Raw genomic sequence first — 22,147 nt, 5'->3', positions numbered from 1 at the left:
GACGTATCTGTAAACCGCAGTTTGCAAAGCACTGGTTTAGAGCAGAGATTGGCAGGCATTTCTGTGCAGGGCCAAATAGTGACTCGTTAGGGCTTGGCGGGCCATGTACAACCACAGAACTTTGCCATCGTAGTGTGACTGCACTGTAGATGGCACCTAACCCAACAAGCCTGGCTGTGTTCCAGGAAACTTTATGGACACTGGAATTTGGATTTCATGTATTTTTTACCTATCATGAAATATTCTTATTTTGCTTTTTTTCCTCAACTTTTTAAAAAATGGAAAAGCCATTCTAGGCTGCGTAAAACAGGCAGTGAGCTGGATGTGGCCTGTGGGCTGTAGTTTGCTGACCCCTGACCCCTAGCAGGTTTGTTCATGGGGACATACAAGACTTCCTTTTTTATATCCTCCAGGGAAGCAGAATAGGGAGGGTGGCAGCTGCCCAGAGAAGGCCCCCTCCCTCCGTCCCCACAGAGGTGTTGTGTGGGGGTCCTTCCTGGGCTTTGGGTTTCTGAACAGACAGACATGGGCAGAGCGTGGTCTCCTCTGGCCTCCCTCTTCCTCTGGATCACCACACATGCAGCCCACAACTCCAAGTCCGGCGCCAGCCCGGGGAAGGGTGGTTCTCAGAATCGTTGTCAAAGCTTCCCCATGACCTTGCAGGTTCTGCCTCCTTGCAGCTGATGTGGGTTTCTGCGTTGCCACCTGCCATTGCTCTTTCCTTGTCCCCAGAAACCATCCATGTTTGATGTGAGCCGGGAGCTGGGCTCCAGTGTTGCACTGTACAGCCGAAAAGTCCTCATCCAGACCAAGGCCACTGATGTCTTGCCCAAGTGGCTGCGCTTCATTCGAGGTATAGTGCAGATGCCGGCGCTCAACTGTGTGGGCTGAAGCGCTGTAGCCCCAGGACTGTGAGCAGCTCCCTGCACGCAGCCTGGCGTGCTGACCGCGTTAGTAAGAGCTCATCTTTAACTAGAGTACGGGGTCAGGGCGAGCAGCCACAGTTGCTGGCTGGGTAAGCAGGATGTACCCATAGAGCGGCCGAAGGAAGCAGCTCAGAGCCTTCAGGGAAGTTTCCTGCCTCCAAACGCTAGTGTTGGTTGATTTGGGGTTGATGGGGGGTCGTTTAAATTGAGTTTTTTTAATGTTTAAGGATATTACGTGAGTTTAAGGTTTATACATGAATTGCCTTGAATTTGAGTGAGATTATAGTTTAATAGAGATTTCAGCATTTAAACGTTGATCATTTTAGCACACAAAGGTGTAAAATATCCACGATATATTTATGATTTTGAACGTAAAATCCAGGAAGTGGTTTTCAGAATGTTGAACTGATGCTGAAATCTTAGAAGCTGTTCCCTGGAAAGGCTCGCCGGCCTTGTCTGCTTTTCTTCCAGTCGTGTTTTATGTCCTAGACTGTGTACATTCTAGGACACCAGCAGGACTTAGAGGGAGTTCAGGAGGTGTGGCCCCACTGAGTTTCCTCCCCTTGCCCTTCTCTGCTTCCCTCTTACCCACACGTTGTCTGATTTCATGTCGTCGTCTGATTTCATGTTGGACTGCAAAGAAGAATGTGGAGGCCTGGCGGGGAGGGGGACGGCTGCGGGCACGGTGGGGTTTCTGACGACCCTGTGTCTCTCTAAGGTGTGGTGGACAGCGAAGACATCCCTCTGAACCTCAGCCGGGAGCTCCTCCAGGAGAGTGCTCTAATCAGGTAAGCTGCCAAGGAAGGGATGGGATTTGGGCCCCTGCTGAAGACAAGGCCCAGGCGGGCTGGAAGGAGCCAAGAGCAAAAAGAAAGAATCTGAAAGAATCATAAATTTACAGAAACGGTGGAAACATGATATCAAGTACATTTTTTCCCCTGAACCCTTTGAGAGTATGTTGTCTTCCTGATGCCCCATCTTCCCCAAATATCTTAGGATGTATTTGCAATGAACAAGGACATTCTCCTCCCTAGCTCCAGTACAGCCATCCACATCAGGGAGTTGACATGGTGCAGCACTGCCACCCTCTAATCCTCAGACGCATTCACGTCCCGCCATGTTCTTGGGAGTAAGAAGGTCCGGTCCAGAGTCACACATGCCTTTAGTTGTCGTGTCTCTTTAGCCTCCTTCAGGCTGGCCGAGTTCCACAGTCGGTTCCTGACTTTCATGACTTGGGTGCTTCTGTAGACTTCAGGCCACTGATTTTATAGAATGTCCCTCATGGGTTATGTCTGACGCTCTTCATGGTTAGGTGCAGGAATAGCATGAAGTGACTGCATCCCGTCAGGTGGGGCCTGACCTTGAGCTGTCCTGTTACTGGTGATGTTCACATTGGTACTTGAGTAAGGAGGTGTCTGCGGGCGTTCTCTGTGTGAAGTTACTGTTTTCCTCTTTGTAATTAATACTTTGTACGTGGGGTGGTATTTTGCAGCTAGTTCTTCATCAAACTTTGAATGTATTCATTTATCTACTTATTATATATATATATATATATATATATATATATATATATATTTTGTGTGTGTGTGTAAGGAAGATCGGCCCTGAGCTAACATCTGCCAGTCTTTTTTTGCTGAGGAAGACTGGCCCTGGGCTAACATCCATGCCCATCTTCCTCCACTTTATATGGGACGCCGCCACAGCATGCTTGACAGGCAGTGCATCGGTGCGTGCCTGGGATCCGAACCGGCGAACCCTGGGCCGCTGCAGCAGAGCGCGCGCACTTAACCACTTGCGCCACCAGGCTGGCCCCAATATCTATATTTTTAATCTTTATAATTTATTTGTAAGAACTGACTTCTGAATTTCTTGAATGAATAACTGTTTTGTTCAGTGGATTGTAATGTTACTGTCATTATATTGATGCCCAGACTGTCCCTGATTTAGCCAGCGGGGCCCAGTCAGGGGTCATGTCCCCGTCATGCTTTTGGCTTCCTCACTTCTGGCACATGATGTTCCAGGCTCACCTTGTATTTTGCCTACATCTTTTCTTAAGCCTGAAATTACTCATTCCTCCAAGGACCCCTGGTTCCTTTGAATGGAGAGTGGTATTTAAGAGCCAAGATCTGGGACCAGGGATGCCATTGCTGTTGGGCTGTTGCTTCTCCCAGGCTCTCTTAGGAGACAGAGCTAAGGGAGATGTGCATGTGTGTGTATGTTGATGTGTGTGTGTCTTTCTGCATCCATACTTGTTTCTGTAACCCTTGAGTTCCCCCAATCCCTCCAGTACCAGCCGGCACCACCAGGACATGCTAGTCTTGCCTTTTCCGTGTTTGCTTCCTTTGACAGTGAGAAATCTGCCTCTCATGGTCCTTAATATGTTTGCCTTTGACCAGTTCCCTCCATGTAACTAGTCTGCCATTGCTGCTGCCCTCCCTCCACGTGGGTATCCCCTTCACCTGCTTGGGCTCTGACTCCACACAGTGGGTTGCCCACTACCCCCAGCTTAGATGTCCTTCTCTGGGGCCCTTGGGCTCTGACACTCCACACCAGGTGCCCCCCAACCCCAGCCCTGCCTGGACTCCCTCCTGGGGCTCTGTGTCCTGTCCTAGCTGCTTTGGGTCCCCCGACACAGGTGCCAGTGCTGCCCTGTTCCTGAAGGACTGAGTTGCTCGGGATGGGAATGGAAGAGGGAAAACTTAAATGAATGTTAAACATTATTGCTTTCCTGTCCTGGATTATTGAGGAAATACGTGGTTATTTCACTTTTTTAAAGGAAAGGCAAAATATTAAGAAGGAAGTACAAAATCCTGAATCTCACCAATAAAGTTGCCTGTAATTTTATGCCCTCATGTAATGCTGCAGTAAGCACACTCATCCACAAAACCCCAATTTTGTAACATTGTAGTGTGCATATAGTATATTCAGTATAAACCCAAGTTATAGTGTACATACTGTGTATACGATATTGATCCTACTCGTGAAAGATTATAACATACAGGAGGTAGTATATATAGTCTTTGCACACATGTATACTGTATGTTCACTGTAATTTATCCATATTAAGATTTCTTTGGTTTTTCCTTCAACACAAGCATTTTTTCATGTCATTAAGGATCTTTAGAGAATGTGATTTTTAATGGTCATGCAGTATTCCATCGTTCATCTCAGCGTATTCTCCTGTCGAACACCGAGGTTGTTCATAACTGTTTTCTATTTTATGTGCTGCAGTGAAATCCTGGACCGTAAATCTTAGTGACTCATGATATTTCCTAAGGTGTAATCTCTATGATTGGGACAATCAAGGCTGGGCTCTTTGTTACTTTCCACAAAGGGGGTGTCGATTCACATTATCGCCCCTAGGGAGCATGTCCCTCCTAACTGATGTTTGCTAAGGGTCACTCTTTCTGCTTCATCTTTTTTAGTTTGGCCAAAATGGTATGTTGTTGTTTTCTTTCTTTGATTATTAGTTGGGCTGAATGTTTTTTCATATCCTTCTGACCACTGGTATTTCATAAAAGTGGCCTGTTCATGACAAATGCATTTCTGTTCTGTAGGAAACTCCGAGACGTTCTACAGCAGAGACTAATAAAATTCTTCATTGACCAGAGTAAAAAAGATGCTGAGAAATATGCCAAGTTTTTTGAAGATTACGGCTTGTTCATGAGGGAGGGCATTGTGACCACCGCTGAGCAGGAGGTCAAGGTAGGGTCTGGTTTTCTGGGCCTTTCTCTGGGCTGCCTTGGCCCTAAGGCTGTGGAGGAAGCTGGTGGAGGCCAGAAACCTGAGCTTCCCGAGACATGATGATGGCACAGCCAGGCGCCCCAGCCACTGCTGCCTGGGGATCATAAATGTGACATTTGGCCTCTGGACCTGTGCTGGTGGACGCAGCAGGTCTGGCACTATGCTCAGGAGTGTCCTTGTCTTATCCTTCATCTCCCTCCAGTCCTCTAGCCCTGAGGCTGGAAGGAGGTAGGCATGCACTCTATCTCTTCCCACAAGGGTTCAGGGGGCTTGGGAAATCACAGAAGGCAGGGGACGGGGTGAGGTACCTGGTTCACAGGGGTGGAGAAGGGCAGGCAGTGTGTGTAGTCAGAGTACGTTCATTGTATGATTGGTAGAAATCCTTTAACACTGTGCCACTGCGCCTGGAGTTCAGTTAATTGCCCAGTTAATTACTTAAAAATGATGTGATCATTCCATAAATATTTTTTGGTTGTTTTAAAATCGTGACATAATTCACATACCATAAAATTCACCCTTTTAAAGTGAACAGTTCAGTAGCACTTTGTACATTCGCAAGTTGTGCAACCACCGCCATGTAGTTCAGAACATTTTCATCACCCCAAAAAGGCACCCATCCCCATTGAGCAGTCTCTGCCAGGGCTGAGATTTCATCTTTTGCTCCAGAACCGCAGCAAGGAGGGAGGGTGACCCAACATCTGGGCTTGTTCTTCAGGCAGTGGGAGAGGGTGGGACTGGGGTGCCAAGGCTTCAGGTTGACTCTTCCCTGGGCTCTCCTCCCTCCTGGTGGTCGGCCGGCAACCTCCAGCAGCTCCTCGTGCGGCCCGCATGAACTCTCCACTCATTCTCATTTATTGTGTTTTTGGTCAACAGCACTAGGTGGTATTTGCTACATGCTGGAGCCTTTTCTAAGTGCTTTATAAAATATTAACTCACTTAGTGTATTCATGATTGGTAATGAGGATCCATAATACGTACATGAGCACAAGCTTAGCGTCTGAATCTAGAACGTGCCTCACCAGGTGCGCTCCCAGATCCTTGTTTTGCCTCTGTTTGTCCGTCTTCTGTCCAATTTATATCTCCATCATGTCACTCTTTCATTTGGACCTAGCCCTCTGGGTACCTTCCCCAGCCCTTCCTCGTGTCCCCACTGCTTGTCTGTGCTGTGATTGTCGGAGATTAATCAGCGGCGTAGACGAGGCAGAGTTTATACCTCAGGACACGTCCAGGCTGGTGGTGTCAGGGACCCAGGCCCCCAGCTTGTTGCTGCTCCTCTGTCCTTACCACACAGCTCCCACATGGAGTCAAGGTGGCTCCAGCAGTCATATGGCATATTAGCCGACAGGAGGGAGAAGGGCACACCCCTCCTTTAAGGGCCCGTTCTTTAAGTCAAACACCTCACTTTCACTTGTACCCCGTTGGGCAGGACTAGTTCCCTGGTTGTGAGGAGGGCTGGGAAATGTGGACTTCATACCCATGTCCACGTCCCTGCCGAGAGGCAGGGTCTGACTAGGGATAGAGTGAGGACGCTGGGTCCAGGAGCGGTCTCTGCCACGGACAGGGTCTGGAATCTCCTAGGACACCATGTGTACTGCTTGCCCGGAAAGCCCCTCTCCAAGAGGCCCTGTGCCACTTGGGGTGGTACGTGTTCTCTGAGGTCCCCTGAACTTTTAATCTGGGGCCTTCTGGACACCACTAGAGTCCACAATCACCAGGGGCCGAGCCAGTCCAGAGAGCCATCTCTGGGCCAGGCTTCCAGGAGAACTGCCTTGGCTGTAGAAGATGGTGGGGTCCACCAGCTAAGGGTGAGGCCAGCCGGAGCCCTTCCTCGCTGTGGCCCTAGGCTTCCAAAGTCTATACCCAGCTGATTGGGAGGCTTTTAGAGCAAGGACCTGTAACAGTCAGTGCCTTGCCCTTTGTCTGTCTTCAGGAGGATATTGCGAAACTGCTGCGATACGAGTCCTCCGCCCTGCCTGCTGGGCAGCTGACCAGTCTCCAGGACTATGCCAGCCGCATGCGGGCCGGCACCCGCAACATCTACTACCTGTGTGCCCCCAACCGGCATCTGGCTGAGCATTCGCCCTACTATGAGGCCATGAAGCAGAAAAACACAGAGGTGAGTGAGCCACAGGGTGGGCTCAGCCCCAACCAGGCCTCCCTACACTTGTCCTTTCCCATGAGGCCAGGTCAGAGGATAAGGTGGGGTCTGAAGGAGGGTCTCTGTGCTTAGTGAAAAATGTCTGAATGTACCTCAGATCCCAGAGAGCCAAGTGGCGTGAGTCAGCGTCCCGAGGCACAGGGGCTGGGGCCTAAGTTTGCCATCTAGTTTCAGGAATTTCTCTATAAATAGAATCACTGTTTCTACTGCTCAGACATAGCCAGAGCCTCCCTCAGCACCATCTGGTAAACCGACCTTCTCAGTAAGACCTAGGAGGCCCCAGCATCCCCAGTGTGGCTCTTCCAGGATGCAGGGCCCAGCCTGCAGCCTTCAGCCCTCAATCTCATGTCCTCTCCTCTCTCATTGGCGGAGACCTCTCCAGGCCTGATGGAACATTCTTGGGCCCTCACAGGTTCTCTTCTGCTACGAGCAGTTTGATGAGCTGACCTTGCTCCACCTTCGTGAGTTTGACAAGAAGAAGCTGATCTCTGTGGAAACGGACATCGTCGTGGATCACTACAAGGAGGAGAAGTTTGAGGACGCGTCCCCAGGTTGGCTTGCTTCCTTTCTCCCTGGACACGGGGCCAGCGTGGGCCAGTGTTTGGGTGGTGGCCTATGAGGTGCCAGCAAAGGTGGGGCTGGCCTGGGGGCTGACACTGTTTGCTGCAAGGCCTCTTCCGTCCTGCAACAGTGGGTTTATATGGGGTTTTCTTTTCTCATTTGTATCTGGGGTCCCCAGCCTGCAGAAAGGAAGCTTTGGGAACATCTTAACGACTAATGGAAAATGTTTCCCTGTTTAGATCCAGTCTCTCCAATGCTCCTTCCAACTTGGCTTCTTAAGACTGATCAAGCTTTCTAAGAGAATCAGAAGTTGTCTTTTTAAAGTCCTAACAGAATTATATGGGCCTCAGGCAACCAACCAAAAGTGTCCTTTTTGAGGTCCAATTCTATCTGCTTAGTTTTAGATGAAAAGCATCTTTGGTAGCTTCTGTCTTTGTGCCAGTGGCCAGCAAAGGGTGGAGATAGGCTGCTTGGAACTCGGTGTTGGGCCGTCCACATTTCAGGCCCCCAGTGGAGCATGTGGGGTGAGAGTTGTGGAGAACAGCCTCTGAGCTCACTCCCTTCTTTTCTCCTGAAGCTGGTGACCGCCTATCAGAGAAGGAGACAGAGGACCTGATGGCCTGGATGAGAAATGCACTGGGGCCGCGTGTCACCAATGTGAAGGTGAGGCCTTCCAGGAGATGGGCCACCACCTGGCCACTGTGGCCCTCAGTGACCATACAGCTGGCCAGCCTGCCAGCTCCTGAGTTGCTGGCCTGGTGGGCATTCTCCCAGTGGCGGTTGAAGCCGTGATATGATATGGAGACCAGGGGTGTCACTGCCACTCCTGCGTGTGCATACACACACACACACGCACAAATGTGTGTAGCCATGTGTGCCCAGGGGTGTTGCTGAGGCAAAGCAGGCAGGCTTGGCTGGCCTGTTTCTTCCATTTTACAGAGCAGTTGGGAACCAGGACAGGAAAGTGAAAGGTAAACAGCTGAGGGCCTGGGGACAGGTAGAAGCAGAGAAGAGGGGTCCTCAGCTGGCTGCCCCAGAGCTGTCTTGGTCCAGGCACCAGAGGAGCAGCAGTGGCTGAGGACATAAGGATTCAACCCCAGGCCTTGGATTCTTAGTTGGGGGTGGGCTTCAGAGAGCTAGGAACCACCTGATCCAGCTCAGAGCTGCAAGAGAAAGACACAGTCACCAGAGAACAGGTGAGGGGTGGATGGGATTGAGGGAAGGGACTGCAGACAGACCTGTAGGGAGGCTGGGACCAGTGTGGGGCCTGGGGAGATGGAGCGGCCAGTCCTAGAGGGTCTTAGACAGTTGCTGTATGACTTGGCAGTGGCCCCCATGGAGGAGAGAGGTACAGATAACACCAGGCAAGATAGTCCTTGGATAGTAACTGATACATTACAAAACTGGTGCCTTTGAGGGGTAGAAGAGGAAGGAGTCCCTAAACAGGGTCTTCATGTGGGTCAGCAGTTCAGGCTCCCTTCTCATTTCTCATTAGTGGATGATTGGGAGGGAGAGGGGGCATCGCTGGTGGAGGTCTGTGAGGGTATGTCCCTGGAGACCTGCGTTCTTCTGCCTTGTCATCTGGGCAAGCTTCAACCAACCTACCAACCCAGGGTCCCCCACCCCTGGGTCCCTCTCTCACCCCAGGCCTCTTCCCTCACCCCTGGTCTCTGGCCTTGCTTGTTAGGTGACTCTTCGACTGGACACCCACCCTGCTATGATCACTGTGCTGGAGATGGGGGCCGCCCGGCACTTCCTGCGCATGCAGCAGCTGGCCAAGACCCAGGAGGAGCGGGCTCAGCTTCTGCAGCCCACGCTGGAGATCAACCCCAGGTAAGGCTGCCAGCTGCTGGCCCCTCAGCCCCAGGGCCCTCGATGCCCACGGAACGAGCATGCGTGTTTCTGACTTCCTTTAAAATTGTATGTGAGTATGTGTTCTTCTTTTATTTATAACACGTAGGAAAAGTACATAAAGCTTAAGTACAGTTTGATGAATATCTATAAAGACAGTACCTGTATAATTAAACTGTATTCAGTTTACATGGGTATAGTTTCAAGTTTAAAAAACTGAACTTGCTGGCTCCAGCCGCTCCCCCTTTTCTCCCAGCTGGCATTCTGCCCCTCTCCTCAGGGAACCACAGTCTGACTTTTGTGATAGTCATTTCCTTGCTTTGCTTTATGGTTTTATCATCTATTTGTGCATCCTTAAACAACAGTGTCAGTTTTACCTGTTTTTGAACTTATTTTAAAGATTTTTTGTTTATTTATTTTTCCCCCAAAGCCCCAGCAGATAGTTGTCTGTCATAGCTGCACATTCTTCTAGTTGCCGTACGTGGGATGCGGCCCCAGCGTGGCCAGAGGAGCGGTGCGTCGGTGCGCACCCAGGATCCGAACCCGGGCCGCCAGCAGCACAGTGTGTGCACTTAACCGCCAAGCCACGGGGCCGGCCCTGTTTTTGAACTTATATGTGAATGGAATCCCTGTGCACATGTTCTCTCTGAAGTCTCTCTCTTCACTCAGCATGTGGGAGACTGTCCATGTGGAGGGTGGCTGTAGTTTATTTTCATAGCTGAGTAATATTCATGGTATGAATCTGTCTCAGCACAGTTGTCCTATTTTGATGGACATTCGTGTAGTTTCCATTTGGGGGCTGTTGGGAACAGGTTGCTGTGAACGTTCTTGTCCCCAGGTCTGGCCCATGTGAAAGTTTCTCCAAGGTGTGCGCCCAGGCGTGAAGCCACCGTATCCTCAGCTGGGCTGCGTGATGCCCAAATGTTTCCAGAGTGCTGGCGCCAGCTCCCCCAGCACAGCATGAGAACTGCTGGGTCCCTGCATTTCCTTGCCTTGGGCTTGGCTTTGGCTTTCTCATGACATGTCTTTTAAGACTCTGTTCTTTTCCCTGTTGGGTTCTCTCTCTCTTTTTTTCTTTTGTTGAGAAAGATTCACCCTAAGCTAACATCCATTGCCAGTCTTCCTTTTTTTTTTGTTTTTTTTTTTTTTGCTTGAGGAAGATTAGACCTGAGCTAACATCTGTGCCAATCTTCCTCCGTTTATGTATGTGGGATGGCTCCACAGCATGGCCGACAAGTGGGGTAAGTCCGCACCCGGGATCTGAACCTGCAAACCTGGGCCACTGAAGCAGAGCGCAGAACTTGAATCACTCAGCCACAGGGCCGGCCCTGCTTTTTTTTTTTTTTTTTTCCAGTTGATATTTAATTCTTTGTATTGGTTGTCTAGTGGTTAAGATTCGGCACTCGCACTGCCATGGCCCAGGTTCGTTTCCTGGTCAGGGAACCACACCACCCATCTGTCAGTTGTTACACTGTGGTGGCTATGTGTTACTGTGATGCTGTAAGCTATGCCACTGGTATTTCAAATACTATCAGGGTCACCCATAGTGGACAGGTTTCAGTGGAGCTTCCAGACTAGACAGACTAGGAAGAAGGACCCGGCCACCCACTTGCAGAAAAATTGTCCCTGAAAACCCTATGAATAGCAGCGGAGTATTGTCTGATATAGTGTCAGAAGGTGAGAGGATGGCACAGAAAGACTGGGCAGGGTTCCGCTCTGCTGTACACAGAGTCGCTAGGAGTCGGAATTCACTTGACAGCACAAATAAAGTTCTTTATCAGTTGCAAATATTTCTTCTCACTCTGTCTTTTCACCTGCCTTAAGATATTTTTTGATGAGAAGTTCTTAATTTTAATATAATCAAATTTATAAATCTTTGTTAGGTGCTTTTTTGGTCTTGTTTAAGAAAGCTTTGTCTATCACTGGAATCATAAATTTATTCTCCTATATTTCTTTCCAAAAGCATTATAGTTTGGGCCTTTTGTGTTGGATTTCAGCCCATCTCTAATTAGTTTGTGGGGAAGGTCCAGTTTCACCTTATCCCATGTGGATACCCAATCACCCCCCACCAATGGATTGCATCAGTCTGTCCTCTCCTGGCTGATCCGTGTTGCCTTCTCTGTTGTCAAGTATCAGGAGTCCATACAGGCGTTTCTGTTCTGTTGGTCTGTCTGTTTTTGCCAGTACTGCACTGTCTTAACCATTCAGCTTTCCCACAAGTCTTCATATTCAGAAGGTGAGTTTTTCTCTTCTTTTTCTTCAAGAATGTCTTGGCTGTTCTAGGTCCTCACTTGTATATATTTTTTAATTAGCCTGACAAGTTCCATACATACTCACACACACACAAACTGTTTGGCTTTTGATTAAGATTGTATTGATTCCCTAAATCAATTCCGAATGAATTGGTGTCTTTACAATATCACTTCTTTCCATCCATGAATGTAATATATCTCTCCATTTATTTAGGTCTTATTTAATATCTTTTTTTTTTTTTTTTTTGGTGAGGAAGATCAGCCCTGAGCTAACATGCATGCCAATCCTCCTCTTTTTTTGCTGAGGAAGACCGGCCCTGGGCTAACATCCGTGCCCATCTTCCTCTACTTTATATGGGACGCCGCCACAGCATGGCCTGACAAGCAGTGCATCGGTGTGCGCCCCGGATCCGAACCCAGGCTGCCAACAGCGGAGCACGTGGTTAACCGCTATGCCACGGGGCCGGCCACAGGTCTTATTTAATATCTTTTGGTAACTTATGTTTTCTGTAAAGTTTTTGTACTTTTTTTATGGAGTTATTTTTTAATGTGCTTTATGTATTGGATATTTTAATATACAAGCTGCCAAAGTGAGCAGTTTATTGGATATTTTGAAATTTCTTTTTTTTGTGTGTGAGGAAGATTGTTCCTGAGCTAACATCTGTGCCAATCTTCCTCTATTTTATGTGTGTGGAATGCCACCACAGCATGGCTTGATGAGCGGTGTGTAGGTCCGTGCCTGGGATCTGACCCCATGAACCCTGGGCCACCGACGCGGGGTGTGCCCACTTAACCACTACGCCACCAGGCCAGCCCCCTGAAATTTCATTTTCTACCTGTTGAAGACAGTTGTTTTGGAAATTGCTTTTGTATATAGCAATAATTTTTAAAATGAAATTACATAAACAAGTTACCAAAAATGTTAAAAACAAAATCTGTAGTCTCATTCCCCGATTACTATTTCCTGTTTGGTATATTTTCTTTTGGACTTTCATCTTAAATTTTTGTGGTTTTGGGATTTTTTTATATAGTACATGTCTAATTTTTTAATTCATTACTTTATTATAAGTATTTTTCCATGTTGCTTTATAATCATAAATTTTATTTATTATAAACTACTGGGGAGTGAGAGAGGTTCTTTTTCCATTTTCTGATCCCAATTACTAGACATGGAATTACTGGGTGAAAAATCTGAAATGGCTTATGGCTAGTAATACAGAGTGTCAGACACCTTTCCAAAAGAGCTATACCAGTTTGCATAACCTGTGTGCCTCCATCCCTGGGCAGGCATGTGGTTTCCAGCTGTGAGTCCCTGATGGAGATGGATTCTCATGACTAGTTCTGGCACAAAAGTAGTTTTATAAGATGACTGTGTGGAAGTGCTCATTTCTATTGCCAGAGGCTTTATTTTATTTATTTTTTTATTTGTGAGGAAGATCAGCCCTGAGCTAACGTTGCATGCTAATCCTCCGGTTTTTTTTTTTTTTTTTTTTTTTGCTGAGGAAGATTGGCCCTGGGCTAACATCCGTGCCCATCTTCCTCCACTTTATATGGGACGCTGCCACAGCATGGCTCGACAAGCAGTGCGTCGGTGTGCGGCCGGGATCCGAACTGGCGAACCCCGGGCTGCCGCAGCGGAGTGCGCACACTTAACCGCTGCACCACCAGGCTGGCCTCCCAAAGGCTTTATTTTTTAAATGTTATTTGCCTTTAAAATTGGTAATATACTCACATGGCTCAGAGTTCAAAAGAACCAAAGGAGTTTGTTGTGAAAGTTCCCTCCTTCCCTTGTCCTCAGCGCAGCCCGCGTTAGGTTTCTTATGTATCTTTCCAGAGAGGCTGTGTGTGTGCAGGCACAGCCGTCTGGGGCTTCCCCTGTTCCACAAGTGGTGACTTGCTGTGCAGCCATCCTCACCTTGCTTTTTACAAGTTTCCTGTTATAAACAGTGCCGTGAGGAACGGGAACTGCTGAGTCTCAGAGCATCGTGCATGTTGAACTTGTACAGACTCCAGTTGTCTTCTGTAGCAGTTAGACACGTTTATATTTCCCCAGTGCCTTGTTTTATCAAGCTTCTTAATTTTTGCCATTCTCATAAGTGAAAAATTATCTTATAATTTTGATGTATGTCTCTTATTACAAGTAAGGTTAGACACTCTATCTATGCTATTTTTTCCTATGCAGAAAAAGTTTCAGTTTCTCTAGTCAGTTATCATTCTTTTCTTTCTGACACATGGGTTTGTATTTTGCTTGGAAAGGCATTCTTCCTTCTGAGATTATAAAACATTTCTTCCAGTATTATAATTTTATGCTCTTTAATCTTTCATCCCTTTGGAATTTATTTGGTCTAAGGAATCCAACTTGTTTTCTGGTTAACTGGCCAGTTATCCTGTCTTTTCTGCTCTCGTGTGAGGCTGTTTTTATCAGGTATTAACGAAATTCCCAGATGTATGCAGTGGGGCTATTTGTCCACTTGGTTTTCATCTTCTGGAACTAAACTGGTCAATTACTGACACTTTATCGAATGTCTTAACATCTGGGAGTTCCTTCCCCAGCTTCTCCTAGCTGTTCTTCCGTGTTTACTTTTCTTTGTGAATTAAAAGAAATCTTTTAATATAATCTATTGATATAAAGGAAACATATTAAATGTATGGATTAATTTAGGGAAAGTTTCACCTTTATGGTCTACGTATCCAAGAACCAACGTATGCCTTTTTATACACTAAACTCTTCTTTCTTTCCCTTAGTTGTGTATAGTTTATATTAATTTTGGTTCTTACTACATTTTCTAATATCAAAACCCATGAATGATTCTCTTGGATAATAATGACATAATCTATAAAGGAGCGTTTGCATCTCCTTTCTCATTTTTATGTGCCTTACGTTTTTATACTGGACCGTCCGGTTACGCTTTTTTGAGTGTTCTGATAACCGCACCATCTCAGAAGGGTCCTGGAACGTGACGTTAGAGGCCTTGAGGTGGTTGTGTGGCACCCAGCGGTGAGCTGACTTCTGGGGGTTTCTCTGCTGCAGGCACACGCTGGTCAAGAAGCTCAGTCAGCTGCGAGAGCGAGAGCCTGGCCTGGCTCAGCTGCTCGTCGATCAGGTGAGTCTCTCGGAGGCAGGCGGAGAACTGAGGTGCTCGGCTGCCTGTCTGTGAGCCCGCTTCTTCCTTTGAGGCGGGACAGCTAAGTTTCTTCTAAAACCCTGTTTTAAAAAGGAACAGCTCTCTCTTTCCTTCTTCTCTCTGCATTTTGGGTCCCTGAGGTGGAGCTAGGACAGGGCGTTGCCCTCCCGCTAATGAGGTTACTGCCCTGCCTTTCAGATCTATGAGAACGCCATGATCGCAGCCGGGCTTGTTGATGACCCCAGAGCCATGGTGGGCCGCCTGAACACCCTGCTCGTCAAGGCCCTGGAGCGACACTGACAGCTGAGGGGCCCGGTCCTGGAGTGCAGGACAGCGGCCTATGAAAGCCCCAGGTCTTCCCTGCAGTGTTAGGGCTCCAGCAGAGATGACGACTAGAACCGTGCGCTTCTGCTGTGGGACGAGGCAGCCTGAGACCAGCCGGAGAAGGAAGGACTGGATGCCACTGATGAGAACACCCCTTTTCGAGCTTTATTTACTTAAATTAAAAGCTATTTCTTAATGTAAGTGTTAGACTTTTTGTCCAGACTCTGAGAAGGTAGAGTGCTCTAGTGACACAACCCCATGCTCAGGATGGAAACAGGGACAGTGAGAAAAAGCGTTCCTCACTCTCCAGCTGCCGTGGTGGTTGGCTGGGGACAGTGGGGAGAGAGTGCTGCCCTGTGCTCGGGGAACTCTGTTCCCAGCACTTGAATGTGATGACAGGATCAGCCGTCTCTGTCAGTCAGTTCTTTGTGCAGGTCCCCAGGAGCAGTGACAGGTAAGCTGCAAAGGCCTCCAGCCAGGGACCCTGCTCACCTCAGCGTCACCTCCACCGGGTAATGGTCGCTGATGGCTTCGGCCTGGGGGGAAACGCGCAGTGAGCACAGGGATGCCCAGTGTGTTAGTACTCTGCAAACAGTACTCTTTGAGGGCCGGGTCCTGATTTGGACCCAGGTACTTTGTTCTGTCACATCTGCCTGGGAAGAAGAGACCAGGAGGCTCCCAGGGCCAAGGACAAGTGGCTCTTGGAAGTCGATGAAAAAAGCAGCGATTGCCAGAAGTCGCATGGGCTGGATCTTACTATGCTCCTGCATCCCAGACCCCCATTAGAGCTGCAGCACAAAAAGCCACTTACGGTCTGGTCGCTCAGGTCGTACGCAGCTTGGAAGTCAAAGGGAGCAGCCGAGTCAGAAACGACAGCATTTTGGAGCAGAGTTCCAGCCACCACAATCCTGCAGCACCGGACACAAGAGAAGCTCATCTCTTGGTCTGGTAAATGTCACACACTTCTGTTGTGCCTGTGGAGCCAGGCCCAGCTCAGCCCTCGCCCACCCCAGGCACTTGGGCATCTCACCTTCCTGGCAGCAGCTCTGAGCGAGAAGCCTGCGGGAGCTGGCTCGTGCCTCGCTGGCTGCAGCCCTTGGGTGCCCGAGGAAGGGGCCCTCAGGGCTGGCCTCGTACCTGGTCAGACTCAGGTCTGGGTGTGCCCAAACTGCGTACACTGACTGACCTGTATACCTGAGACTGCACAGAGGAGAAAAACTAGCATCATCTTATCCCTAAATGTGCTTTTCCAAGAACTAAGAAGTGTTCCCTTTATTCTGTTTCCTCAGTGGGTTGACGAAAGCTCAGGAGGGTGTGTGTCACAGGTCTTGAGAACCTTTTCTGAAGCTGGACCTAGAAGTCAGGCCGCTCCCTGAGGCACCCTCGTCCCTGCCTGCCCTGAGCCTGCAGAACCCACCCAGGGGGTGTGGTGACGGGCCCAGGTCCTGCTCACCTGTCGTAGGCGCAATGCGTGGATTTCACGGTGGTGTCGGCGGTGTCAGGAATCAGCCACTGGAAGGCTGGGTTTGTGCGCAGGCGGATCGATGGCCATTGCGAAGGGGTCACATAGCTGCAGCCAGCGTTGAAATCGCCCATCAACATGATGTCCTACCAGGAGACACCAGCCAGTTGGCCCAGGGACAGAATGGGGGCCTCCACAGCCCAATGCAAAGGGGACCTCACCTCCATGTCCCACTTCTGCTGGACGTCCAGGTAGACATCATAGAGAGAGTCAATCTCAGCCACTGCATCCGATGGGGCAGCATGCAGGGGAACAATGGCAAACTCCTTGACCTCTGTGGAGACAGTTGTCGTGCTAAGCCCCGTGGGAGAGAGTGGGCAGGCCTGGTCCCAGCACACATGGGGCCAGGCTCAGTCATCCCAGGGCTGGGATGGAGGACACACGAGAGTCCCTGAGGAGGTGGACGTTTTCCTAAGTAACTTCAACGTAGGACCAAAGCCCTGGGGCTGGGAAGGCAGCATGTGACATTGGCTTTCAAGGTGTTTTAGGAAGGGACAAGTGGGTCCCCTCAGCACAGCAGGGAGGGGAGCCACTGAAGCAGCAGCACTCACGGGTGAACGGGGAGAAGAACTTGACAATGGCTGGCTCTCGGCTGAAGGTGTCGTTCCCGCAGGGCTCGCAACCGTCGTCGTACTGGTAGCTCTCCAGCAGGGACACCTGGTCAGGTCTGCGGAAGGCCGGGCCGGAGGGTGCTTAACCTGGGGCTGGAGACGCTGCCTCATCTCACTAAAGCCGCTTGCTGCTGTGTCCAGGTGGGCAGGGGCCCAGAGCTCCCACACACATCTTTCTGCCTCTGCACAGGCAGTGAGGTGTTGGGGCACAGCAGGCATCTGGGGTGGGTGGCCCAACTCGGACCCTGCTCTGTGGCCTCCAGTTCTTGCCCCGTAGGAAAGACTGCTGCCCCACACCTGGAGGAGAGGGGTTCTCTGGACCACCCTCCACCTTCTGTCGGTACCCTCTGAGGAGGTGGCCCGCTTTTCCTGGCACCAGGGGCTTTACCTGAATACGAAGAGGTAGCGCTCCTTGTAGCTGCTGCGTCCCAGTGGCTCACTGACCACAAAGTGATAAGTGTTTGGCTCATCCCTGGATTGAGGAAACAAACATCCCAGTCAGGGGGCCCAAAGAGGACACTCCTGGGGCCTGGCTGAAGTGATGCCGTGTCCTGGAAAGGATGGTCACCATCCCCCTGTGCCTCCCCAGGACCCCACCGCTGTCACCCACTGATTGAGTATGTCCAGCAGCTTCCCCACGGCTGTCAAGTAGCTGTCTCTGACCTCCTGGATGAGGGCGATGTCATAGCGATTCAGGATCTGGGGGAGGGGCCACAGTGCTGAGCCGGGGCGGGCTGGGCGGACACTTGGGTGTCGGGGCCCTGCCTGCTCCAGGTCCCTGCAGGCGCCAAGCTGCTGCTCCCTGGGGTGCTTTCATGTCACGGTTTGGCCTGCAGCCTGATGCTTTTCCCTGGGACTTTGCTGCCAGCTATGGGTGGCATGACAGTGACAATGGCCCTGCTCCCCCTGACTGGGGGGCCGAGAAGAGAGGCTCTTGACACCTCCTTGGTCCAACGTGTGTGGCCACTCTCAGGACTAACCACTGATGCAGTGTCCCCAGGGCCTGTTACAGTCCCCTACCCCCCTCCCAGGGGTTCCTCAGGGACAGGCCAGCCTGGATTTACCTGCACGATGTAGTTGGAGAGGGTGGCATTGGACATCTTGTTTTCCCCAAAAGTCTGGATGTTGAAGGCTGCTATTTTCAGGGACAGGGCCACCTGCAGCAGGCCAGCCAGGGTGAGCAGGCCACCCATCAGCCTGGCACTCTTCATTCTGGAGCAGGAGAGATGTTCGTGTGTGGGTCTGGGGGTAGTGGAGACAGCGCCCTGTCCTCCCCCACAGCCCAGCTGGGCAGAGCTGGTGGACCCCAAGGTTGAGTAAATCCTGTCTTTGTAGGCTGTGCTGAGCAGGCCAAGGCGAGCCTCAGTCCTCTCACCAGTGTCCCAAGAGCCAGACACCTAGTGCCGAGTTACGGACCCCGGGGGCTTCTCCCTCCTCCACCTGCCGGACAAGTCCCTGTGAGGGTCACCAGCCTGAGGAGGCCCCCAGTGCTCTGTTGGTGGGACACCAGCTCACGGCCCTCCCTGCTCCAGGCACCCACCCAGCCAGGATTGGCCGGGGCTCTTCCCAGAGTGGCCACAGTCACCCAGAGGGACCCTGTGGGTTCTCTGGGCCTTGTGCCCACCCTCCACAGGCCACACGTCACACAGCCCTTGGGGCACCAGACACACTCACCTGAAACGCAACTTCCACAGACGACGGGAATTCTTCCAAGAATCAGGAATTGATATTCTCTGATATCAGTTTTCTCCTTTTGCTGCTTTAAGAAGGAAAAGTAATTTATGAAGAGAATTCTATTAAGAACACAGCTGAGAGGCCCAGGCAGAGCTGCTGCACTCCGGATCCCTGCACAGGGAATGCTTGTCCTGCCTGGGGTTTTAAAGGTTTAGGCAGCTGTGACCTTTCCCAGGGCGTCACCTGGAGGACACAGAACCGCGTCACTGCTTTGCACACACGTGGCTGGCTGGCATCTGCTCACATCAACAGGCACAGGTTCCTGCTACTGTAAAAAGAGCACGTGGTAATATTTGCACTTGGTTTTAAAAAGTCTAATAATAGGACGAAAGGCTCCTGTGTCCTTAGCACATACTGCTTTTCTAGGGATGGGGAGCAGGTGTGTGCTGGAGAGTGGGGCCTGGTGGCGCTCCCGTCTGCAGGAGCCAGCCCCCAAAGCCAGACGTCCCGTGTTACATGTTGCAAATAGAGCCCGTGGTGGCCATTCTGTGGCCCAAGACCTGTCTCCTACCAACCCCAACCCCTGCCTCTTAATCCATCAGCCACGAGAGCTGCAGGCAACTTGGCTAGAAGTCGGGGTGCACATGTGATGGGGCATTGGGGGCTGCAGGGCTGTGGGCGCCAGGAAGGGCCGGGGACTGCAGGGCCCACCTCAGTTGCCAGCAAGGCAGTGGAGAGCCTTGAGGTGGACGAGTGGCTGTGCATTCCAGGCACAGGTGACCCAAGTGACCGGGTCACAGGACATTGTCAGGCAGCAGGTGAGGATCTGTGCCAGGCCTTGGGTCCAGTCATTTCTTTTTGGAATCCTTGACTTTCCCATTTGTATTCGTTTCCTGAGGCTATTGTAACAAGTCACCACAAACTTGGCTTAAAATGACAGAAATTTATTCTCTTAACAGCTTTAGAGGCCAAAGTCTGAAATCTATTTCACTGAGCTGAAATCAAGGTGCCACAGGGCCGTGCTCCCTCTGGAGACTCTAGGGGAGGATCCTTTCTGCCTCTTTAGCTTCTGGGGGCTCCTGGTGTTCCTTGGCTTGTGGCCACATCACTCCAGTCTCTGGCTCCATTGTCACATTACCTTCTCTTCTGTGTCACTTCTCTGCCTCCCTCTTATAAAGATGTAGGTGATTGAATTTAAGGTCCTTCCAGATAATCCAGGACCATCTCCCCATCTCAAGATCCTTAATCACGTCTGCAAAGTCCACTTTTGCTGTATAAGGTAGCACCCACAGTTCCAGGGATTAGGACGTGCATATTCAGCCCACCACCCCATCCAAGGGTCCGCCCCATTTGGGAGGAGCTGTGGTCTTTAAGGAGAGCCCTGGAAGTGGGAGGGCCAGGTCCTTCCCTGGGATGGAAGGGTCTCCCAGTGTGAAGGTGGGTGCAGGGCTGTGGAGAACTGGAGGTCGGAGCAGGGGTGGCCTGAGGACAGCAGTCAGCAGGGACCAAGGTCAAAAGAAAGTGCTACAGATCTGCCAGCTGGTGGTGAAGCAGGAGGACGCAGAGATTATAAGCAGTTCAGAAGGTAAATCAACAAGACCAGAACCTCCTGAAGTAATGAAAACACGCTGACGGATGGCTCTGGCTGTCGGCATGAATGCTAATCAGCTCATGTGTCCCTTGATGTGGAGTCTGCAAGATGGGGTCATGTGGCCGGCCCTCAAGCTGCCAGGAGCCCCATCGTAGGCTTTTGCAAAGGTTTGATTGCTGATTCTTTCATTTTCAATCTCTGAGGCTGGGACAGCTTCAAGTATGTCAAAAATCCAGACCCCCAACCACCAAGGCGACACCATCGGCATATTCAACGCAGGTGCTTAGACCCCTTTCTTCCGTGGGTTTCCTTCCTGGACACACACTTGCCAGACCTTTCCAGAGGAGCATGGGAGCAAACCTAGAGGGAAGCCACTGGTTCAGCTTCTGGCCAGACACAGGATGCCTTCCACAAGTGGCACAGCCATGGCTCCCGCTGCGGGTGACTGGCCCCTCCAGTTCTCAGCACAAGACACCCGTCTGTTGGCACCTCTGCCCTCTTGTTAATCAAATGCTGCCCCTTCTGCTGTGGGGAGCTCCCAGCCACAGTCCCTGCCCTCCCTCCCTGAGCCACCAGAAGAAAGGGCCCTACCACGGCCCCACGTGTCCAAAGTGCTGAGCTGTTGCCATGTTGGCCGCCCTCAGAGTCGGGCCTGAACGAGAGGCCGCACAGCCAGGGGAAGCACCTGGCCCAGGAGTCAGGGATTTGGGGCCCAGACTAGGCTCATCCATGCACCTTCAACCACTTTGAGCCTTAGTATCTTCATCTATAAAATGAGGATAAAACCATCACTGCCTTCCTTTTAGGTCTGTCTTAGGAATCATCAATGGATATAACATTCCACAGAAGAATCACTGCATCTCTCCTTAAAAATTCACCTTATCCCTAAGAACAATAACCTTTCTCAGACGTTATATTTCCGTCACTCTTTTACCTTTCCCTCATGGGCCTCTTTTCCATTTGTATAAGTCAGCTGTTGCTGTGTACAACAATATGCATTTTTTCTTATGCTCACCGGTCTGCAGGTCAGCTAGGAGGACTCTGCTCCCTAGGCCTCTTTCTGGGGCCAGGATGGAGGGACTGCGGCTACCCAGGGCATGCTCTTCTAGTGTGGCGGAAGGTGGAAACTTCCAGAGGGGTGAACAGAAATACACCATGCCTCCAGAAGTCTAGACTTGGAATTTGCCCGTTGCCACTTTGGCCCACGTTCTCTTGGCCTTAGCAAGCAACAGGGCCAAGCCCAACACCAATGGCAGGGAGTCGGGAGTGGAGGACTGAGGAGCCAGTCCTCCTGTGCCCAGCCCCCACTGGAGATGCAGAATGGTTGTCAGGGAAGGGGAGGGAGCCCAGCACTTCCGGCATTTTTCAAAGTCATGTTAGCAGGGAAATGGGCAAATACAGGGAAATGACAGCAAACCACTTTCTCTGATCAGGCTGAGCTTGTTTTTACATCAACACTGAGAGTCTGCCACCCTCTTTGGTTAAACCAAACCTGTTCCAGATCACAACGAAGTTGGAGCCAGGTCTTGAGCTCTGATGTGGCTGAAATCAAAGGATAAAGAAAAAGTCCTTTAAGCACTGAGGCTGAGAACAAATGGCCTCAGGAACACCCAACATGTGCAGGCTGTCAGGCTTTATGCAATACCAAGGCCATGAGACCCCGCGACCTGTCCCTTAGAGCTGTTGGGGGGCGGGGGCGGTGACTAACCGCACACCAACGTGTGGCCTGGGGGAGAGGACTTCCACAGATCCAGAGGGAAAAGGGAAGGGCATAGAGCTGTGGTTCCCAAACCATGCGCTGAGGCACC

General features: G+C 50.6%; 2 protein-coding genes across 3 annotated transcripts in view; one reads left to right on the top strand and one right to left on the bottom strand.

The window, feature by feature from the left end:
• The window catches only part of TRAP1 (TNF receptor associated protein 1), a 59,319-nt gene extending 44,182 nt beyond the window's left edge, over nt 1–15,137 (top strand). For both annotated transcript variants that reach the window (XM_087449545.1, XM_014793491.2), the window contains exons 10-18: nt 733–853; nt 1,645–1,714; nt 4,484–4,631; nt 6,601–6,786; nt 7,241–7,379; nt 7,967–8,052; nt 9,077–9,222; nt 14,524–14,596; nt 14,816–15,137. In XM_087449545.1, the coding sequence (XP_087305671.1) occupies nt 733–853; nt 1,645–1,714; nt 4,484–4,631; nt 6,601–6,786; nt 7,241–7,379; nt 7,967–8,052; nt 9,077–9,222; nt 14,524–14,596; nt 14,816–14,917 (1,071 nt within the window). In that variant the 3' untranslated portion in view covers nt 14,918–15,137. The remainder of the gene's footprint in view (nt 1–732; nt 854–1,644; nt 1,715–4,483; nt 4,632–6,600; nt 6,787–7,240; nt 7,380–7,966; nt 8,053–9,076; nt 9,223–14,523; nt 14,597–14,815) is intronic.
• On the bottom strand, nt 15,099–18,801 carry DNASE1 (deoxyribonuclease 1). The gene is made up of 9 exons (XM_014793492.2): nt 18,749–18,801; nt 18,139–18,286; nt 17,685–17,773; nt 17,463–17,546; nt 17,015–17,130; nt 16,625–16,737; nt 16,395–16,549; nt 15,753–15,849; nt 15,099–15,477 (listed from the first exon to the last, which is right to left on the bottom strand). Exons 2-9 carry the CDS (start codon nt 18,283–18,285, stop codon nt 15,430–15,432), a joined length of 849 nt encoding a protein of 282 aa, XP_014648978.1. The 5' UTR covers nt 18,286; nt 18,749–18,801; the 3' UTR covers nt 15,099–15,429.
• Nucleotides 18,802–22,147: the final 3,346 nt, after the last annotated feature.

The sequence above is a fragment of the Ceratotherium simum genome, chromosome 26 (genome assembly GCF_057802395.1).
Source record: "Ceratotherium simum simum isolate JZ-2026a chromosome 26, ASM5780239v1, whole genome shotgun sequence".
Lineage (NCBI taxonomy): Eukaryota > Metazoa > Chordata > Mammalia > Perissodactyla > Rhinocerotidae > Ceratotherium > Ceratotherium simum.
The sequence above is the reverse complement of the archived record's forward strand: the minus strand, read 5'-3'. Positions and strand labels throughout refer to the sequence as shown.

What these genes read in the sequence shown, in the direction of transcription:
- DNASE1 (XM_014793492.2), bottom strand. Translation starts at nt 18,285, where the DNA reads ATGAAGAGTGCCAGGCTGATGGGTGGCCTGCTCACCCTGGCTGGCCTG. An exon ending in CGCTACCTCTTCGTATTCAG is followed by an intron (nt 17,131 to 17,462) that starts GTAAAGCCCCTG and finishes GGCCTTCCGCAG; the next exon opens with ACCTGACCAGGTGTCCCTGC. An exon ending in GTTCTTCTCCCCGTTCACCC is followed by an intron (nt 16,738 to 17,014) that starts GTGAGTGCTGCT and finishes CTGTCTCCACAG; the next exon opens with AGGTCAAGGAGTTTGCCATT.